The sequence below is a fragment of the Xiphias gladius genome, chromosome 16 (genome assembly GCF_016859285.1).
Source record: "Xiphias gladius isolate SHS-SW01 ecotype Sanya breed wild chromosome 16, ASM1685928v1, whole genome shotgun sequence".
Lineage (NCBI taxonomy): Eukaryota > Metazoa > Chordata > Actinopteri > Istiophoriformes > Xiphiidae > Xiphias > Xiphias gladius.
Genome location: NC_053415.1, coordinates 14,035,662 through 14,056,270, shown reverse-complemented (window position 1 = coordinate 14,056,270; position 20,609 = coordinate 14,035,662). Strand labels below are relative to the sequence as shown.

Below are 20,609 nucleotides of genomic sequence, written 5' to 3'. Positions count from 1 at the left end.
CTGCACAAAGCTACTTTGCAGCTGTATAATTGCCACATTTGCTAACACTTTTAAATAAACAATGTGTAATGTTCTTATGTTAAATTTGATTTACCCTGGATTATTTTGTATGTTCAAGTCATTTAGGCTTTTATTTTGTAGTTGTATGCTCTCTTGATGGTTCTATTGTGTTTTTCTTGGCATCACATGTTTCCCCTTTTCCCTTTCTTTGCCCCATTCTCTCAATTTCTACCTCCCTACTTGCTCTCACTCCACCCCTTCCTCATTCTCCCCCTCCCCTTTACTATTCCCCTCTGAATCCCCTCCTCTCTGCATCTCTTTTATGCCCCCCTCCGCCTCTTTTCCCACTGCCCTGCATCTCCCATACCCCCCTTATCCATTTCTCCAACATTCTGTCTTTCTCCCTCTTTCCGATCCCCCTATACCTCTGCCCCCTCCTCCCCCTTCCTGTCCCCCTCCACTCCCCAGCTCATGTTGGTAAAAATATCTGCAGACAGCAGGAGCAGAGGCACGCCTGACTCTCTCTCTCTCTCTCTCTCTCTCTCTCTCTCTCTCTCTCTCTCTCTTAGACATCTCACCCATGTGATCTCACAGGCTGCCTCTGCTCGGCTCCACTCTACTCCAGTTAGGCTCCTGCCTTTCAGCCGACTGCAGCTAATGAGCCTTTGTGTGGCCATAGAGAGAGAGAGAGAGAGAAAGAGAAAGAAAGAGAGGAACACAGTGACAGAGAGGGAGTTAAAGCGAGAAAGACTGTCATCTTGCAACAATAAAGCATATGGTATCGACAGTGCAGTCAGAGCTGGAAAATTGCAAGTCTCTCTTCACACTCCTGCACCCTTTTTTCTCATGCCCGTGGAGCTCAGGGGTCGCTGCAAGTCAGTGGACTGAAACAAAATGGGAACCTCTTCATTCATCATGTTTCACCTTTTTTGAATTGCCACATATGTGATTGTGTGGCTTTGCTACTGTGAGAAAAAGTGAAAGGAGGGACAGTCTGCCAGTGGATTCAGGTCAGTTGTTCCGGTGAAGGCCAGCACACACACACACACTCACACACAGAAGTCTAATGTGGTCATTTGTAGGACTGATGTGTCATGACTTGCTCCAGATGCCATAGGCTTGTTGTCATCACTTGGGATGAGTGTTTTGAGCCTTGGGTTATCACATCGTTTTATTGTGATAACGGGAACATTGTGAATGACAAGGGGGAAAAAAATATTGTATCCAGAATGCAAGTGTGCTAGTGTGCTGTGCGCGGTTGATTAAGGAGAAGAGTTGGTTTCCAGAGTTGATGTGTGTGCACAGAGGCAAACACAGGGAGGGGCTTTCCAAGCTGGCTTTTGCTGCATTATTTTCTCTGGGATATTCTCCCTTGTACCATAGTGTATGCTGCCCAGCCATGATTAGTGGTAAGGCAGGGAAGACAAAGAAAGAGCTGTTGGAGAGGAGCAACAATCTCTGTTTTTTATTTAGCCATGATGAGGTTCACCCTAGAATACCCTCAGCACTGTGGCTCATGCTGTCATGCAAGTCCAGTTTCTAGATTTTAACTTTTAACTCTTGCTCTCACAAAAAATGCATTAAAAGAAAGGAACTGTTGTAAATGTATAAACATCATTTGCTTAGATCAGTGATTTTCTATGAAGAACCGTCATACACAGTATGTAACACTGGACACACTGTCATATGGTAAAGCACTAGTTGTGAGAGTACATTTGAATCTCCATGGAAACCACTTTTTTATCAAAGCCCAGTGCAGCATCAGCTGAGGGCTAAGCATACGAATAGGTTTCCAACAATGGTACCTAATTAGGACCCTTGCTAGGAAATGGACTAAAATTGCACAGGCCATTTCTACTGGAAATTTCCACTCCAATGCTTGGCAGCAAATGAAGTGAATTGTGAATTAAATCGGTTTCTTGACTGTTTTGATGTTAGATTAGCATTTTATGTTGATGAACATTGTACATCTCACAAGACTAATTTAATATATTCCAGGACTAGTTCATTTCTTAATTTCATTATGTCTTGTCATAATCACTCAGCAGAGAAAGTAGACCGATGGTTTCTTGTCAGCCAGCTCAGTTATGGGTTGTACAGAATCTAAAAGATGATTTCAGACAGATTTTGCTTCCACATTAATATCAGTTCTTTTTGAAGAGAAATCTTTTCTTAATGAGGTTACCCTGACTGGCTCCTCTCTCCTCCACTTTCTCCCAGATGGAGGATGCCTCACATTCCTTAGTTGTAGGTAGTGTTGTTGACTCTGGAGGTTGTCCAAATGCTGGTGGTGCCATGTCACCGCGCTGAGGAAGCACAGCCTCCTGGGAACAATGACCCTCTTGCTGCCAGCGCTAGTCCTCTCTGGGTTGCACATCTTTCTCTCAGGCAGCATTTGCATCTGTAATGACTCAATGGCAGAGCCCAGATGAAACACTGAGGCTGTCTGTGAATGGAACTCCCCCACAAGCTGCTCTGGCAGATAGACATAGTGAAACTGGGTGAGGATGCATGCTGTCTTTACCGATTCCAGTTTCCAAGAGAGAAGGCAGTGAGGGAAAAGCTGCCAGTCATAGCAATCCTTGCTGTGCTACAGCAGCAGTGTTTTTACTGGGTTTATTTTAAAATGTGACATGATGCTCCAGCTGCTGCTGTTACAACAGGGAACACAAGGCTCTGCAATTAAATACATTAAAGGACTGCATTTTCAACAATGTCTGATATTATGACAAGTGATTAAGAGTCCTGCAACAGTAAAACCCATTACACACTTCAGAATGAGGGCAGAATACTATTAAAAAGGAAAAGGCAGTGATCAAAATAATATGACAGTTACAATGCAGAAATTATTAGAGCCAGTTCCAGTGTAGTGGTGATTAATTTTAGTGTATTTGACTGATGAGCTTGCTCTTGTTTACTCATCTAATTGCATCATCAGTCAGAGAGAGTTAAAGGCCCCTCTCAGCTGACACTGAAGTGGTCTAACACTTCTGTTGCAGCCTCTGGATGAAGTGCTATAAGCCCAACTATTTAGCTGCAACAACACAGAGATACAAAGATAGCTTCTTCCTCAAGAACTGTGCATAATACAGCTGTACCCGAATTAACTGTAGAACTACTTCTATAAATTATACTATTATAGCAATTTTTAATAATAAAAGGTCTGCAGCAGGGTAATATTTTCTGGTCCATTTTATCTATTACTTTTACCGTGCTTTATGATACATGATTATTGACTGCATTTGTAGCATATTACAAGTTAAATTATAGCCTATCATGGTATAGATTTTTTTACCCTGCTCTGTGGTGACAGTAGCTGCATTTTCCTTTTTTTGTAGCCAGTATCTGACCTAACAGAAGCTTGTTACAGACGAACGGGGTGTCATTATGCTATCAACAGCAGCTTCACCTATTCCTCCTCTAGTGCTGCGTGATGTGTGGTATACCTACAAATCACTTCGTGCCGTAAGATGTAATACATTTGAAGGCAGTGGAATGTTTGATCATTTTTTATACTTTCTAGGTGTAGCAATCACATAACATTGTACATAATGCATATATAGTGTACATAATTTCAAACTGACCAGTAGCAGTACAAGACAAGTTGGTCAAGTCTCCTTTTTTCTCCAGCCTCTCAATCAAAGACACTGGAATGATCTTCCTGTATTGCAGACGTAGTATGTAATTAGCAGCTTTCTCCTTCCATCTCAGCTCCTTTGTGCCAAGGTGATCAATCGCCCAGGATACGCCTGGGAGCTGGGATAGCAGCAGGAGAGATTGCCTGTGTGTGTGTGTGTGTGGGGGGGGGGTGTCTCACTGCTAATTGAGTGTGCTGAGGATTATGAAGGCCCTAAACTGGATATTAAATAATGTGTGGCCCCTCTGCTGTCTTTCGGTTTCAGGTGCAGATGCGGCGGGCCATGAGCGGAATACTGAAGAGGAAATTTGAGGAGGTGGAAGCCACCTCCTCCCCATGCTCTTCCTTGCGGGAGTCTGATGATGAGGTCTCCTGCAGTGAAAGTGGGGATAGCAGCGACAGTGTCAACCCCTCTGCCTCGGGCCCTTTCACCCGTGAGTGCCTGTCTTTTAAATTCATGCTTTGTGCTCAGTGTGGCTAACGTGTGCTATTGATGGTAAGATTAAGGTCCTCATTTTATCTCGAGGAAAACAAAGCTCAAGCACAAGGGATTTTTAATCAAGATGGGAATGACACTCAGAGATAACCTGATTCTGTAGCTCACAATCAATGCCGGGTGCAGGTCAGGGAAAACAAATCTGCATGTCTGTTGATAAGGGAGTGTAATATGAATTTACAGTTGTGGCTGTGCATTGGAGAGGAGAGGAGTGGAGGCTGAGTATTGCTAAGAGTCCAGTGCTGTACTAAAGGGGAAGGCTATGCAGGCAGCTTCCCTCATTAGGAACAGCATCAATCTACAGACCCAGCCAGATGAATGAGCTGATGCAGTCTCAAACTGTGTGTGTGTGCAACACTGGCAGTACTGAACATGTAAATGAACCACTCTCTAAGAGCAGCGTAGCATCTAAACACAAAATTATCTTCGTAATTAATTATCTGCCCATATGAATCATATTTTTGATGAATTAGCCCTTTTCGAAGGAGGAGGGAGTGGGGGTTGGTGCCATGTTTTTGTTTTTGCATAAACATAAAAAGCCCACCACATGCACACTCAAAATTAGGGGTAATGCACGGTGGGTAAGATAGGGCTGCAAGCAACAATTATTATCATTATTGATAAATCTGATGATTATTTTCTCGATCAATCAGTCGACTAGTCAATTAGAACATCTGTTGTGGTACAAAAAAAATGCCTGTCACAGTTTCCTCAACCCTAAAGTGACATCTTCACATATCTTGTTACATCCGACCAATAGTCCAAAACCAAAAAATATTAAGTTTACAATTATTTAAAACAAAGATGAGCAATAAACCATCATATTAAGGAAGTTGAAACCATAAAATACACTTTGCTTGAAAGTGACTTGGACAATTATCAAAATAGTGGCAGATTAATTTTCTGTAGATTGACTAATTGAGAAGCTGTTTCAGCTCTAGTTAACATTAAAAAATATTAACAACTAAAATGGAGCTGTAGATCTGCAAAAAAGGCTGTTTTGAAAGAACAGTTTTGGTTTCCTGAGATAAGGTCACAGCAAAGATTCCGTGAAGCTTACCAGTTTTGCTTTTAAATATACAAATGCTTTAAAAGAAGTCTTTTGAGAAATTCCAGTTATTCCTGCCTTGAACTGACTTTGTATTAAAGAATGCGCTTTTAATCAAAGATAAACCAGCCACAAAAGACATGTCTCCTCTGCAGGTTCAAAAGGACACTGAAGTCATCTCTAATAAGTAACAGTGTGCTCATGTGAATTTTACTGTCTAAGAAATGAGACAAAATGCGAGTGAACTAGATTATACAGTTGTAGTTTATTAATCCTTTGGAGAATTGTGAAAGCATTTAGATGCTTGCTGGCCAAAAATCTCAATGATGGAATTCTTAAAGGACAAAAGAAATGAGTCGTGTGTGTGTGTGTGTGGGGGCACAATTCTTATTTGATTAAATTAAACTATTTTAGCCAAGTAAGCAAAAACTAGTTTTTATATTTTAGTTTTAATTAAAAGGACAATGTCAAAACTGTCCGTGTGAATGACATGCAGATGGGTGTCTGTAAGCCTCCTTCCTGTGGGGGGGCACAGACATAAGTAGGGTGCTGCGTCCCTAGAGGCCGGGCCTGGCCTCTGTGTCAGCTGCAGCTGCTGGTAGCTGGGGGCTTGAGAAGGTCAGTTCACAGCAACAAGGGAGCTGTGGACTATGGAGACTGCGCGTCTGTGAAGTGACATGTGCATGTACAGTGACTGACTGACTTGGCAGCAAGATGAAAACAATTAAGTCCTGAGTGGTTTTAGTATACATCCCATTCTGTGGTGTTTAGGGAGAAGAGGAAAAAAACCTGTAATGTGTTTGTTTTTTTAGAGCATTTCAGAAATAATCAGGTTGGAGTCTAAGTTTAAAGGGCATAAGACTCTCAAAGCTTTTTCTTATTAGCTTTAATATAGGCATCCTAAAAAAAGCTGATTACATAGACCTTAACACCTCTTAACTTTTCTGACACCTAAAACAAACTGATACCTGTTTTGCATTTCTTATTGTAGATAATTGCAGCTCTGCTCTGTACCCCTCAGTCTGACAGCTCTACAGCTGTACTGAAATTCATTGTTCCTCTCGCATGGGGTGGAGAGCTGTTGGAACCAGATGGTTTCTATTTGTCCTGTCTGTCTGATATGGGGTGAATGCTGGGAACACTGCTTCTACGAACCCGCACTCTTCATCGCTGGGCCAGGCAGGGGATTATTTATGCTTCACCGTTGCCCTCCTCTCTGCCCCTCCCTCTCGTAGAGCTCTCCTTAAAAAGGCACACCGAGGACTCGCATGCCAAGCGGGAGCATAGAGATGTGATGAAAACCCTCCGCACAAAGCTGTGTTAAGTTCAAGATACGGAGAAGCGCATTGTAAAGATGGCAAGAAGGAATTCCATATTTCAGGCATTTAAAAACAAGGACTAGCAGCAATCTGTATCCCACATTTTGCCATAAAAATGTCACTCATCGTAACAGACTTTACATGGCTATAAAACATTTCTACTCCGATATGAAACAATGTGTAAATGATAAAAAAATAATTGGCTGAAATTGTTCTTGACGCAGTGATCTGCAGTGTGGAGCTGTAATTCTTTCCATATGGGATTAATCAATTGTCCTAAGCAGTTTACAACCAAGATGACAAGCACACACAATGTACCACTTCAACATCACTGCGTTTGACACTGCTTTTTTTTTGCCATTTTCCGTTACAGCTGAATCAATATTGAAGAGGGAGAAGCGCCTGCGGACGAGGAGGGTGCATTTTGAGAATGTGACAGTGTACTACTTCAGCCGACGGCAGGGCTTCACCAGTGTGCCCAGCCAGGGAGGCAGCACGCTGGGCATGTCCAACAGGCACAGCTGGGTCAGGCAGTACTCCCTGGGTGAATTCGCACTGGAGCAGGAAAGGATCCACAGAGACATGCTCAGAGACCACCTGAAGGAGGAGAAACTCAACTCAATCAAACTCAAGGTAAAGGAGAAGCGATCTGTATCTGAATAAAATCATCCTCGAAAATCTTTCTGTACAGAGGATTTTATGAGCATTATTCAACAGATATTAGTATCAAATATGTAAGGAATCAGAAATAACTTTGGTCTTTTTAAAAAAAAAAAAAAACAGAACCCTTTGTCTTCGGGCTCAGCTCTTTGTTCCCTTACTTTTATAAAATGACTTGGATTTGATTCCCTCTTGTTTTCAGCTGACTAAGAATGGCACAGTGGAGTCTGAAGAGGCCAACACGCTCACGGCAGAGGACATTTCTGACGATGACATCGATCTGGACAACACAGAGGTAGACGAGTACTTCTTCCTGCAGCCGCTTACCACTAAGAAGCGCCGGGCACTGCTGCGCTCCTCTGGGGTAAAGAAGATTGACGTGGAAGAGAAACATGAACTGCGGGCCATCCGGATGTCCAGAGAGGACTGTGGCTGTGATTGCAGAGTCTTCTGTGACCCAGAGACTTGTGCCTGCAGCATTGCCGGGATCAAGTGCCAGGTAAATCCCACGACACGCATATTTTCAGTCAGTGTTCTATTTTTCTTTCCTGTGAACAGCAAAACATGCCGTACATTTAAAGAGAAGGTGCAGGGACCAATGACTTTCTTTTGTTGTTTTCGTACTTAAACCATCTCCTCATCACACTTCATAGGTCATCTGCTCAAAATAAAATGAATGGCACTGTAAATGTTGTGTTTTTTTAATGTTTTTTGTGTTGTTTAGGTGGACCGTATGTCATTTCCATGTGGTTGCACAAAAGAGGGCTGCAGCAACTCAGCTGGGAGAGTGGAGTTTAATCCCATCCGAGTTCGGACCCATTTCTTGCACACCATAATGAAGCTTGAACTGGAGAAGAGTCGTGAGCAGCAGCAGGCGTCCCCCACTAACGGTTACCGTAGTGAAACTAACGACCTGGGAAGCGGAAACCCCCTGGTTCAATCCCAGCACAGGTTGGAATACTCTCTGTCGGACGCTGTTCCACAGACGGCCGGCATGCACCTGCAGAATGCAGACGAGATGGAGGAGCCGCTAGATGACGAGGAAGAGGATGAAGAAGACGAGGAGGAAGAGGAAGAGGAAAATGAAGAAGATGAGGAAGATGAGGAAGATAGTAGCAGTGTTTGCAGCGGACTGTCTGACTCCAGCACACAGAGCTTAGCTAACAGCGACTCGGAGGATGAGGAGGAGGACGATGAGGATGAAGAGAAGTCTGAGAACTTTGAGGACGACGTGACGACCCAGTCAGTGTCTCATTCTGAGGTGGTCCCTTTGTCCTCTGTGCTGTGTTACAGTGATGGCTCTGTGGCACATGATGCCCACATGAATGGAAATACGTATTTAATGAACTCTTCTTCAGCCGAGTATTATCAGCTGGGGAGCTCCAGTGCCATCTCAAATGGCCAAACCAGCCAACCCAGTGAACCCTATGGGGAAGCCTTAGCATTCCAAGATCCAGGCAGCACGGCCAATGGCAGCATGGCCAATGGCAGCATGGCCCAAGGACCATTCAACATGACGGCTGAGCGGTACTCAGACTACTCCAATCAGGCTGAAGAACAATACACAGCTAATCACCATTTCACTCTTACCAATGGTGCTCCAGCTGCCCCTTTGACCTGCTACACACCCGATCAGGAGAAGAAGGTGTTGTCCAAAGCAGCATTTGTGGAGCAGCCTGAAAGCCAGAACCAGACACAGTTTCAAAACTACCTGAACAATAATACCCAGAGTTCCTACAGCAGTCGCAGCTCATGTATGTCAGCTGAACAGCCACAGCAAGAGACCAGTGTTAATAGACATTCTGACCTGACCTTACTAGCAAACACTACTAAGAACCTCCCTTTACCAGACCATTGCCCGGAGGTCACAGCCATTTAGTGGGCCAAACGTTCTGAAGTGTTCTTTCATTATTGCGTCTTTTCTTGAGCCTGACCAAGTGGTATTTTAAGGGAACATTATCGTCACCTTTTTGAATGATCTGACCTTAAATTTCAAAGCAATTTACAGCCCCATAGTACATTTTCATCTGTAATTATAAAGCCACAGGTTCATGATGGAAATGGTTTTGAGGAACTGTTCGCTCCTGAAGGTTTCTCCGCTACAGTGTGTGCTTAACTGCAATATGGGAAGATCAGAAACACATCAAAACATCAGTTATGTCATGCTGTGCAATGTATCTTGTAATTTCAGATGTAAAGTTCTAGTTTTAAGCAGATATTGTACTGTAGATTGAACTTTTCTATGTCTACTGTATGTGTCAAATGTGCAAAAAGGTTTATTGTCAGTTTATTTATTGTTTCTGAATTATGTGTATACTTATATATTGTAAATGTTTTGATAACAAAGCGCATGCTGTTTTGGGAATCTCAGTGACATTTAGGAAAAAAAAATAAATGACATTGTTTTATATAAAAAAATGTGTTGTATACATAATGTACATTTCTCTTCTTCTTTTTTTCACTATTATATGCTTTTCTATGGTTTTGAAAAGCATGAAAAAGCCTGAAATCTTGTTTGTATGTTTGGAGTACAATATCAATAGCATAAAATGTCAGACATGTCAAAATCAATTCCCAGCCTTTAGCACTTATGCGTGGGGGTCCAGTGGAATGCAGTTGGTTTTAACTGATAAATACTTGAACGGTGGAAAACTATGGAACCTTGCATGTTTTTTTTCCCCCCACTGTTCACTCTTAGAATAACATGATTAGCAAGTGTCACTACAAATGAAGATTTATTCTTGAAGCATTTCATTGATGCAGGGATATAAATAAAGTAGCACTTTTACATATCTCCAAAAGTATGAGAGGCTCTATGATTCATCATAGACAACAGAGCACTATCTTTATCATTAAATTAGCATAAAAGGCTTCATTTGGAAAGCAACAGTAACCAGTCCTGTAGACAAAATATTGACCCAAAATAATGTGCCAGTGTTTCATAAATTAACTGGTTATGAGATTTCTGCTTTTGAACGCTGTATAAGCTACATTCCGAGGTCTAATAACAAAGATGTTTATTTATGTGGATCCAATAATGATGTTGATTTGTTCTATTGAAATGTTAAGTGCAATAGTTTGAGGGTTTTTAAACAGGCTTTCTCTTCTGGAGAAAATCGTTAGTAAAGTGGACTGAGATTGCTTTTAATTGACTGTCTTTTTGACAGACTTAGACCACCATTGGTTACATCAAAAAAAAATTGCCACAGTTTTCATAACTGTATATGGGGGAAACAAATGTTCGAGGTTGACAATCAAAGCTTATCATCAAACATGATTTATATCAGTAATTAACAGCTACATTATATGACTCCTGAGTCCAATGAGCCATCGAAAATGACAGCCAGATATCAAAAATGTGTTTACCAAAAATCTGTAAATAATCTTTTACCACACCTTTATAAATTCACTGACAAACAGGAAATTGAAGCGACTGCTCAACAATTTGGGGACTGCAATAATTTAGTGGGTAGTACTACTGGAATATGTTGCTGAAGTTCTCTACCTTGAGCTCTTTGCTTCTGCATGAATACTGGTATTTATCCCTCTTCCGAGCTCCCGAGTATCTGCCCATTCTTCATAATCTCGAGGGTTAGTCCTGACGTTTTGGTGTTCCCGTGTGACTGTTGAGTAGATGGGACCTCTCATGCCACCTCAGTGGTACAAATGAAGTGTACAGACTGCTTTCAGGCAATCAGTGGCATCAACATGGCCTATTAGTGCAGATTAATTGTGCCAAAGCATACAGTGTGTGAAGGCTAGATACAATGACACAGCATCCAGTTAAGAATCCTGTGTTTGATTTTATTTTCCCGTATTTATTATGAATGATATATGGAAATGTGTATTTATTGTGGTTTATTAAAAGTCTGTATTGAGTAAATTGCTTCACTATCTTAAAATTGTCTTTTGTTTCATGCTGGTTGTGAGTTGTAAAGCTTCATGTGCCTGATTTATTTAACTCTATTTCATATTCTGTGAAATGCATATGTTTTGCACAAATGGTACAAATTTTTTCAATGTGTTTGGTTTTCCAAGTGTAGATAGAGCCAACTTCATTTTCAGTTGTTTCATTTTTAACATGATTTTGAAATACGTTTAATTAAAATTGCTCTTTTGATCTTAATCGCTCCTGATGTAATATTTTTGTTTTTGTGCACACATCATGCCACAGCATTGAGGTTGTTATTGATATGCCCAAAACAGCACGATGTAGGGATTTCTTAGTGCAAAGCGCCCTCTGCAGCCCACAGGGAGAAATGAGACAAAGTGGCTCTCAGTACTACCCAACTGCATTTATTGAGCTCAAAATTACACATCTTAATACCAAAACACTCTGACAGAACCGAACAGTTTCCATTTTAGGAAAACATTCAAATTGAATCTGTTCCCCACCCAGTCAAAAACGTAAAGTAATTTACAATATTCCACAGCCATCTAAATACTAGTGCCTGCACCAGAAATTCATTAGTGGACTCCTACTTAGATGTGGAGGGAGAGTTTCAGGCATTTGATCAGCAACTAGAGTTCCTTGAGTGCATTAATTTTACACTGAAACTTCCCTTTTAAAAACACCAAGGCATAAAATTTTTAAATAAAACAGGTAAAAACTGCCACAATAAAGAGATCTGAAGAATGATGCATCTTTCTTCACTCACTCATGATGCTTGACTGCACGCATGCTGTTAATAAAAAGAGCTTGAAATGAACACCAAAGTCTGGTGTGTGGACTAACTGTATATAATTCGTGTTTAAGGGTCAAGTCACTGTCTCTCGACTTCACATACAGATCCAAATAGGCATTCAGTTGATCATTCTTCTGTCTTCATGATTCTTTGTATAGCAAAAGTTTTCTGGGCATGACCTCAGGAAATAATTAAATTTAAATATATCTACTTCAACCCTGATCAGAAGACCCTTTTGGTCACAACACTGTAGAAGCCAATATTATGTATAAACAGAACACTCTACCACACCACCACCCATTCCACCACCATCCCCCAACCACTTTTCCCCACCCAGAATAAAATTGCATCCAAGGCACTGGATGGTACCGAATAAAGGTTGGCTTTCTAAAAAAAAAAAAAAAAAAAAAATTTTAAAAAGGGACAACGCACACCATACTTGTGTGTTTCAGATTTTCACAATCAGTCTCTTTGGTGCATAACATTTGGGATTTTTTATCTGAGTCCAACTTGAACCTCTTGTTTATAAAAGGTACAAAATCTACTGTTCTTTTTGTATGAATTTGTTTTAGATTCATGTACCAGTCTCTGTGGAAAATATTTAGTGTTGGCTATACATACCTAATACTTCAGGTGTTGGTTGTGAACACTTGGAGTACTGAAAACATCTCAAACACAAAAGAGGCACTTGTCAACACAGTGCATATTCATTGATCTACGAACCTCAGTTCACAGTCTGATTGGGGCATTGATTCAATGCTTCCTTCCAGCAGTGGCCTGTTGTATTTCTCCCAAAATCCAAACATTCCAGCAGCAGCAGTTCAGTTCTTCTATGTATAAAAATAAATTATAGCTCAATGTCATTGATCTAAAAAAAAAAAAAAATTGCATATTAACTGCATACAGTATAGTATACTCATGATCCTAGTATGCCTATGCAGAGTAGCTATTTTTTAAAGTGAGATTGCACACTCAGACAAAGGACCAGAGCTGGTATCTGTCAGAGGGGTTGCAGACGGCAAGAGAGGGATGCTCAAGACGGGCACTCAGACACATGTTCAGTCCTGGGACGTAGAATAACTGGTTCTATATGAAGAGAAGACAAAGCCTTTACTTTCCTAAACAGAAATGATAACCTAGGCATCGGAAACCAAAAAAACAGTGCAGAGATGCAAAAAAATGCAAAAAACCAAACTCACATCCTTAAGTTCCCATTTTTGCTCTGCTCCTACAAATGTATTCCTGCCTTTATACTGGCAGTCCTCTAGCTTCACAGCCCCCTCTGCCCCGTGCAAACACAGCTCCTTCTGAATGTTGTGTCTAATCTCCTGATGTGTGGAGAACTCAAAATACTACAGCACAGAAAACAGAAAAAAAAAAATGCAATCAATCACTGTGATTAAAAGCCACTCTTATGTTTTGTCAATGAGTCACAGAAGGTACATTTTCTAACTGACCTGATTTCCTCCGAGTCCATGACATGGGTACATGATCAGCTGTTTCCCACCCTCATTGTTCTCTCCAGCATCCAGACATGAGTCTTTGCCCACATTTTTCACCTACCAAGAAAGAGAAGGAAAGGGGAAAGCAGTGAAAGGAAACAAAATGAAAAACTAACATCCAGTGCAAGCTGTTCAAACAACTTTAGTCTCTGGAGTGCTTTCAGTGGTGTCAAATTGGAACTGCTCAGTACCCTCTGGAGATCCTAAGTGGAAACCCACAGTGGCTAGACAGCTCTGAGGTTTGGAAAGAGGATAGCTGGTGGTGGGGTGTGTGATCTTACAGAGCCAAAACGAAGTGGGTTGAGATCAGGCATGAAGACTTCTGGATAAACGTTCTTCAAATACCAGGAGAAGTTGTTGCACTGCAGCCGCGTACGGAGTTCCATGCGTTTGGAGATATCTCCAAATGCGCCCTGTTAAAACAATAATGGACGGAAGAGCAAAGCAGTACCTTTATATTGTCGTCAACTCATACTGCAGGCATACACTCTATTACTATTGTGAGATGTGTGACTAAAACACACTGCCAGGTATATTTCTGAATAAGACAACCACTGTTTATGTGTTGAAAAGGTCCACACAATTTTTCTTCGTATCTTTCTTTCTATGCCATCCACACTAAAATGCAAGAATTAATGAGAACTTACTATATGTAGGAAAACAAAAGCGAATAAAATCAATACTAAGAGTTTACAGCCATGTTAGGCACAGTGGTGCCTTGATCTAAATGCTAACATCGGCATGCTAACATGCTCACAATGCTGATGTTTCGCAGGTACACTATAACGTTTACTATGTTTGCCGTCTTAGTTTAGCATGTTACCATGATAACATTTGCTAAGTAGCACTAAGTACAAAGTACAGCCGAGGAAGGTGGGAAATAGTTTTCCCGGTATTTGATCATAAAGTGAAGTATTGCACAAAGTAAAAATTTTGACCAGATAACAGCACTAGAGGAAAAGGGATCACAAAAGTTATTACAATTCATCCTCTGGGGACCATGAATTTCTGCACAGGCAATCCATCCAATAGTTGTTGAGATATTTCACTAAAGAAAAAAAATCTCAACTTCATTGCGCCACACAAGGAAAACTCAGGGGATGACCAAAGTTACTAGGCTTCATCCTCTGCAAATCAAATTTGTACCATATTTCATGACAATCCAGCCAACAGTTCCTGAGATATCCTACTCTGGTACAAAGTGGTGGACTGACTGACTGACCTTGCCATCCACAGAGCCACACTCTTATCTCTCCTCCAATTACAGAAATAAAACCATGGCCAAAACAAATAGATACTGCCTTAAAAAAAAAAAAAAAAAATTCTACTTCACTTCCCTAAAGTATATGCCTCTGCTCCAGTGATCTAATGACTCCTTTCTTAAACAAATTAACTATAGAGAAGTGTATTCAACGACTGTCCCTTTTAAACTGAAGCGTAACAGCACATTTAAAAGGATTTGCTAGCACCTCATGCTCTTGAGTAATCAGAACACTTACTATAATGATGAGGACGCTGCTCGCACTAGTGCACACTGATAGCTACTACAGTGGATTCCTTGAAGCTGTTGATGATGGCATGTCTGTTTGAAGCCAGCGGAGGAGGGCTGGCCCGCTTTGTAAGGTATAGCCCTGAGGCAACAGTTTATAGCACCTATGGGACCACATGTTGGGAAATGCTGAAAGCCTGTGTCATTTACCAGTGCTGACTTCCTTCGAGCCCATTTTCCTCTGTCGCTTTACAGTGACAGCTTTCAGCCCCTAATAGCTAATTTTTCTCCATTTTGAAGAATTTGTTTCAATTTTACAGAATACATGCATTGAGAATTACAATGTTGAAACGCTGAGTCCTCCCGTAATTCTACGCTTTTCTCTGCAGAGTATGTTAAGTAAGTAATGATCAGACTTATTGCTGAAGCTGGATTTACTCAAATTTGTCTTAAGGGGGGAGGATACTAAGTGGTCCTAACAACCACTTATACATGACCACAAGACCTAGAGGTCAAAGATAATGCTGCAGAGCAATTTGCTGCTCCATCAAAGTCAGTGATTTTGACAAAACATTTGAAAGCATCACAGGATGGACACACGATTTCAGAGGCACATTAGAATCAGTATGTACATCTTTTGCCATCTGCGCAGCTTGCTGGTTACGACGGTAGAAGATCTCCTTGTAGTCGTCCATCCACACCTCGGCCAGTCGAACCTGGTTGCGAGCAATCACTTGTGTACCCTTGGGGAAGGTGTGGGGGCTTTTTGTGCGGAAAACATGACCAACAATGGAGCAAGGGATGATCTCCAGCTGTCCTCCGCACTGCCACACCTGCAAGTTAATGGGAGACAGCACAGAACAGATGCATAATGACATGCAGTTAGACACGCCTCTGTAGCCGTCTGGATACTGGAATGGTTCAATGGGTAAAAAGGCTCAATGATAAAGAACAAGATTGCTGCACATCGAAAATGACGGCCTAGCAATGTCTTACCCTAAATGACATTTCAATATTCTCCCCACCCCAGATTTCCATTTCTTCATCATAGCTTCCAATATGGTAGAAATATTCTTTTGAGATGGAGAAGAGCCCACCAGCAAATGTGGGAGTCCTGTGGAAAGATTTCATTAAAGATTTTTAATTATTTCCAAAATGAAACAAGAGTTTATATAAGGGTGATGTTATATATTCATGAACCATTTTTACTTACTTGATAGGGTATGTTTCATCCTTCCTCCTTTTTCTCTCATGATCTGGGAGACTCTCCCAGCCAAAAGCCAGGCTCCAGTCAAAGTTGCCCCGGTTGTGGTTCTGGCCATATGGGGAAGGCTTCATAAACTCAAAGGTATTGAGATCAATAGTGGTTATATCAGGACTGACTACTGCAGTGTAGTTCTCTGCTATCCTTGCCAGCAGAGGCTCCAGCCATCCATTAAAGCACTCACCTGTTAACACACGCACACACACACACACACACAAGTAGGACACTGCATCACATCTTTCTTAACAATAACTAGCATATGGCTAATTATACAATGTCAATCCATGGCACCTATGCCTAGGCTTTCAAGAGGATCTAGCACTGAGCTGTTGGCCTGTGGGTGTGTAAGTAAGGGTGAGGCTAACATGCAACTGGTTTTAATGTGTGAGCAACGTCAGCGGTGCCAACTAACAGTGGGCGTCCAGAAAGGTGAGCGTGTCACCGGTGGCCACAGAGGCACCAAGCAGCCGTGCGGTGATGAGTCCTTTCCTCTCTCGCTGTCGGACAACTCGCACAATGCTCAGCTGCTTCAAATACTCATCCAGCTCGTCCTTCAACACATCTGAAAGAATGCGATATCCATTAGACTTGGAGGGTGAACATTTTGTAGAAAGAATTAATGAGTGAATGTTAGACACGCTAATATAAACAGTCTCATAAAGATTAAGCGATTGCTGATGTGATAAATATATAATATCATAGTGCTCAGCCTGAAAGATAAGACTCAAAACAGATAAAAAAGAACAAAGCGGTCTTCCTAACATCTTTAATAGTGCTGGCTGTCAGGAGAACTGTTGTACAGCAGCACTCCATCTATGGCCTGCTCTCAACAAATAACTGAGTTTAGAGTGTCAGATGGACGGCATTCCCTAAAACTTCTCCCCTCTCCAGCATTTTGTTTCCTACCTTCATTCAGACCTGTTTACAAGAGTTAACTCTGAGTCATCTGTAAGCACAACCACTGCTAATTTCTCTTAGGAAAGTATTCACTAGCAGCCTCTCACTTCCTGTTGTAACCCACTCCATCGGCCACAGAAGGAGCAGGGGAGCATGGAGCTCCTCTCTGCTCGTTTCGTGGCACACCAAAGAGCTGCCCACCCAACGTGCAGCATGAAATCAAACCCAAAAGAGAGCAGAGCGGTCCTGAAAGGCCCTATTGAGTTTTACCATCCACGCTGGCGTCGTCCACCAGGATGATCTCCTTGAGGAGAATGGCTGGGGAGGTGTGGAGGACACTGTATACTGTCCTTAGCAGAGTGCTCCAAGCCTCATTGTGAAACACAATTATCACACTGGTGGTCGGCAAGGGGGGGCATCGCTTGAAGGTTTGCTCAATACATCTGCAGCAAGAAGGAAAAAGAGCACAAAGATCTGACTGTCCATTATAGTTCCTGAGTGGCACAACAGTCTAGTTATTACATCTAAAGACTCTCCCCTGTGGGGTGTCCGTTTCAAATGTGACACCGCATGTGTGGCAGCCTTTGAAATACCTGCCATATCAGAGTAAGAGAGACTTTGTAACTCACCCAAGATAGCCAGGTAGGCTTTTTGTCTGTGTCATGTACTGACTATGTACTGGCATTTACTTGGACTTACATGTGCTTGGATGTAATGTAATTAGCCAAACATAACTGTGCTTCTTCCTGAACTGGCCACAGTAACTGGGCAGGCATGCTGAAAGAAAGTCCCAGTCAGAACAATCATCTCTGTGGTTTCTGCCTAAGATTTTCCCCAGTTGTGAAAAGCAAATGTGATGAATTTGTTTGGATCAGACAGGCAGTTTTACATTACCCCATCTATATTACAGTAATCTGTGTAGGTGTTTTTCGTTTTTTATATCCCGGGCCGATACATGAATCCATGGAGCAGTAATAGGGATTGTGGAGTACTTCTTGTACAGCAAGAAACCTACATTTACACCCACTAGGTGGTGCAATTACATGATGTTTTTTAAATCAAAATTATTTGGAAAATGAACTGAGCATTAATTGGTGAACTATGTTCACTTACACCATGATCTTCTTCTTTCTTGCACATTTCTGTGACACTTTTGGTAGATATGAATTATTTTGTATGGGTTTATCAAAAGCATACAGATTATAAAGGTTGACATACTCTGGAGGTCTTGTGTCTGCGCCCAGGTCTCTGCTCAAGGAGATGTGGTCACTGGCATACAGGTTAAAGCAGTGTTTCTCTTCACCCCTCTCCTTCTCCTTCTGCTCTTCGGGGCTCAGTGAGTCTGTATGGAAAGGTCTCCCAGCAGCTCCCGGAGCAAGAGGGTTCTGAGGTGGCCGCTCCAAAGCTGGCCTGAGCTCAGTGGCAGTGTAGTGACCTGGCAGACAGGACACGCTGTCTGCTTTGTCCTGCTGACGTACGGGGGCTCTGATCTGCATCTTTGGCATCACATCCCTGAAGTTATTGACAGCTCCCATCACCATGCCCAGCATGGCGTCCCGCTTCACTGCCATCTCCTTCAGCCAGGGGTCCTCCTGTTGGCTTTGGCTCCCCACTTCCCATTGTATGAGGAACACAAATGTGACAAAGAGAAGGGCCACTATCGCCAGTTTAACTGGGTGCAGTCGCCTTCGGAGCACTCTGCGGAGAGCTGTCATTCTTCTTGAATGGAGAGTAGGCTGACTTTGGACTGAGATTATGTATAAATAAATATATTCAGAGGATTAATGAGGATGAGCAGTCAGCATTAATGTAATTACCAAATGTAAGATATTTGGCTTTCAGGAAAAAAACAAACAAACAGGCAAGTAGTGCTACATTACTTTCCATATCACTACATTAACAACTTATACTCAAAACAACTGTAAAACTTCTGATCTTTGAAATAAAAAAATAAAAAAAATTTGTGTGGAGCAGTTCCTGTCGAAGCTTAAAGCAGTCGGCTTTTATCTACAAATCACATATTTTGAATCGGCTCATGAAATCAACAAACAGCCCCTGCTCCGGATTCCCCCAGAGAAAAAGACCACGTACCATCAGTCGCTGAACTACAAATTAAGGTTGGAAAAGCCCTTTAAATTCTTCTTATAAAATCCAACGCATGGCATCCTGCTTTGGCCGGAGATCCTCTACTTGTCCCCCGGACTCCAAACGAACTCTCCGTGGAAACAAAAAGATTTGCTCGATTTTCTTCCCTAACAAAACTTCCGTCTCGGTGGATCAAGGTGCGCTCCCCTCAGGTAGAAGGAGGAGACGTGCCGGCGCGCTTGCGCAGAGACGACTCCTGCGTGTCAAAATCCATACCTGGAGTACAAATCAGACAGCAAGTATTTCAAGAGACGAGTTTTGACGATGGCACGGTTTGCCTTAACTGTAGCTTTAGCTATGTCCTGTGATAAGCTTTTTAAAAAAATATAATTTGCCTACATCTCGACCGAATCCAAGATTTATCCTGACAAACACCTTGACAAATGGGCCAAGGTGGGCTGCAGCCACTTTGTCTGGAGCAATATTGCAGACTGTTCTCCACGGAGCTCCTCAGATTCAATGGTGGTGTCATTAATAGGATTTGTTCAGCTGGTCATTCACTGGGACAGTTGCTGGGCTACAAATAAAGGAGGAACGCACTATACCCCACACACAGCCCACCGCATCCAATCGGGCTCTCTGAGAAAACACCACATCTTACACGCAGAGCTTCCATTTATGAACGCGAGCACTTGCAGAAACTGAAAACGCACATGGCCCAGCGTGGGTTAGGAAAAGTTAAAGAGTCTTTCCGCATGGAGGCGGATCTGCCTACATTATTGACCACATCAGAGCCTTCGTTAGGGACAAAAGTCGTAAAAACTGACGCTCACCAGCGGACTCGGTAGTTTGTCTAATCCTTTAATTTCCCGGGTCTCTCACGGCGGATGGTCTTCACGGAGAGCTGGATGCCTGACGGAGTAACAAGGCGGATTCCAGCCGCGGGGAGCCTGCTCTGGTGCTCAGTTTGAAGTCTTTCTGCCTTTGACTGGCACAGTGAGTCCATCTGTAGTCACTGTGTTCCCCGGCACTTCCTATCCACGGCAGGCATCCAGTTTATTGTGTCCATTAAAATCTTCACTGTGAGTCCTGCATGTTTTCCAGCCGCGCTTCGAAATGTTTGTATATGTGGCAGTTGTCTGTGTGGATACTAGGGATGTCTATTTGTTTGTTCAGATCGTGTCTTAATGGCATCAATTAAATCAAGAGGAAAAAAAAAAAAAAAATCAGGCCAAAGAGCCACCATATTTCTAAATAACTTCATTTTAAACATAAGCTGAAAAGTATATATATCAATGTACGTTACAATGTTCAAAATTAATGTCATGTATAAGATTAAAAATAGGTTCTCTAACAGATAGAGCAGGACATTTCAATTCTGACAAATAAAGCTTAAATGTTCTTTAATTTAGACAGTGCCCTTCTGCAAGAGCCCCTTGTTTTAAGCTCCAAAATCAGTTGAAATTTTGAGTTTGGTGTCTTTGTGATGAACGTAAAAACAGCATGTGCCTGAACCCCCCCTGCACT

At 42.1% G+C, this 20,609-nt stretch overlaps 2 protein-coding genes across 4 annotated transcripts; one reads left to right on the top strand and one right to left on the bottom strand.

The window, feature by feature from the left end:
• The first annotated feature begins 945 nt into the window (after positions 1-945).
• csrnp3 (cysteine-serine-rich nuclear protein 3) lies at positions 946-9,460 on the top strand. The gene is made up of 5 exons (XM_040149235.1): positions 946-1,010; positions 3,903-4,071; positions 6,874-7,133; positions 7,363-7,659; positions 7,885-9,460. Exons 2-5 carry the CDS (start codon positions 3,909-3,911, stop codon positions 9,037-9,039), a joined length of 1,875 nt encoding a protein of 624 aa, XP_040005169.1. The 5' UTR covers positions 946-1,010; positions 3,903-3,908; the 3' UTR covers positions 9,040-9,460.
• On the bottom strand, positions 8,776-20,242 carry galnt3 (UDP-N-acetyl-alpha-D-galactosamine:polypeptide N-acetylgalactosaminyltransferase 3 (GalNAc-T3)). Of its 3 annotated transcripts, none has more exons than XR_005709151.1 (13): positions 19,916-20,242; positions 19,089-19,358; positions 18,216-18,744; positions 17,268-17,440; positions 16,513-16,662; positions 16,050-16,284; positions 15,833-15,950; positions 15,469-15,669; positions 13,629-13,760; positions 13,303-13,404; positions 13,045-13,197; positions 12,569-12,931; positions 8,776-8,836 (listed from the first exon to the last, which is right to left on the bottom strand). XR_005709151.1 is itself a non-coding variant. In XM_040149234.1 (13 exons), the coding sequence occupies exons 3-12, from the start codon at positions 18,710-18,712 to the stop codon at positions 12,818-12,820; spliced, it is 1,875 nt and encodes a 624-aa protein (XP_040005168.1). In that variant the 5' UTR covers positions 18,713-18,744; positions 19,089-19,358; positions 19,916-20,242; the 3' UTR covers positions 11,435-12,675. The 3 variants fall into 3 exon arrangements, 2 of the variants coding, with proteins under 2 accessions (XP_040005168.1, XP_040005167.1); XM_040149234.1 differs by lacking the exon at positions 8,776-8,836 and having other exon boundaries at positions 11,435-12,675; positions 12,818-12,931; XM_040149233.1 differs by lacking the exons at positions 8,776-8,836; positions 19,916-20,242 and adding an exon at positions 19,482-19,756 and having other exon boundaries at positions 11,435-12,931.
• Positions 20,243-20,609: the final 367 nt, after the last annotated feature.

Bases quoted from the DNA above. Each gene is read 5' to 3' on its own strand.
- csrnp3 (XM_040149235.1), top strand. From the start codon at position 3,909: ATGCGGCGGGCCATGAGCGGAATACTGAAGAGGAAATTTGAGGAGGTG. The intron at 4,072-6,873 runs GTGAGTGCCTGT...TTTCCGTTACAG, and splicing joins TGCCTCGGGCCCTTTCACCC to CTGAATCAATATTGAAGAGG. The intron at 7,660-7,884 runs GTAAATCCCACG...TGTGTTGTTTAG, and splicing joins TTGCCGGGATCAAGTGCCAG to GTGGACCGTATGTCATTTCC.
- galnt3 (XM_040149234.1), bottom strand. From the start codon at position 18,712: ATGACAGCTCTCCGCAGAGTGCTCCGAAGGCGACTGCACCCAGTTAAA. The intron at 15,951-16,049 runs GTAAGTAAAAAT...ATCTTTCCACAG, and splicing joins GATGAAACATACCCTATCAA to GACTCCCACATTTGCTGGTG. The intron at 15,670-15,832 runs GTAAGACATTGC...ATTAACTTGCAG, and splicing joins ATATTGAAATGTCATTTAGG to GTGTGGCAGTGCGGAGGACA.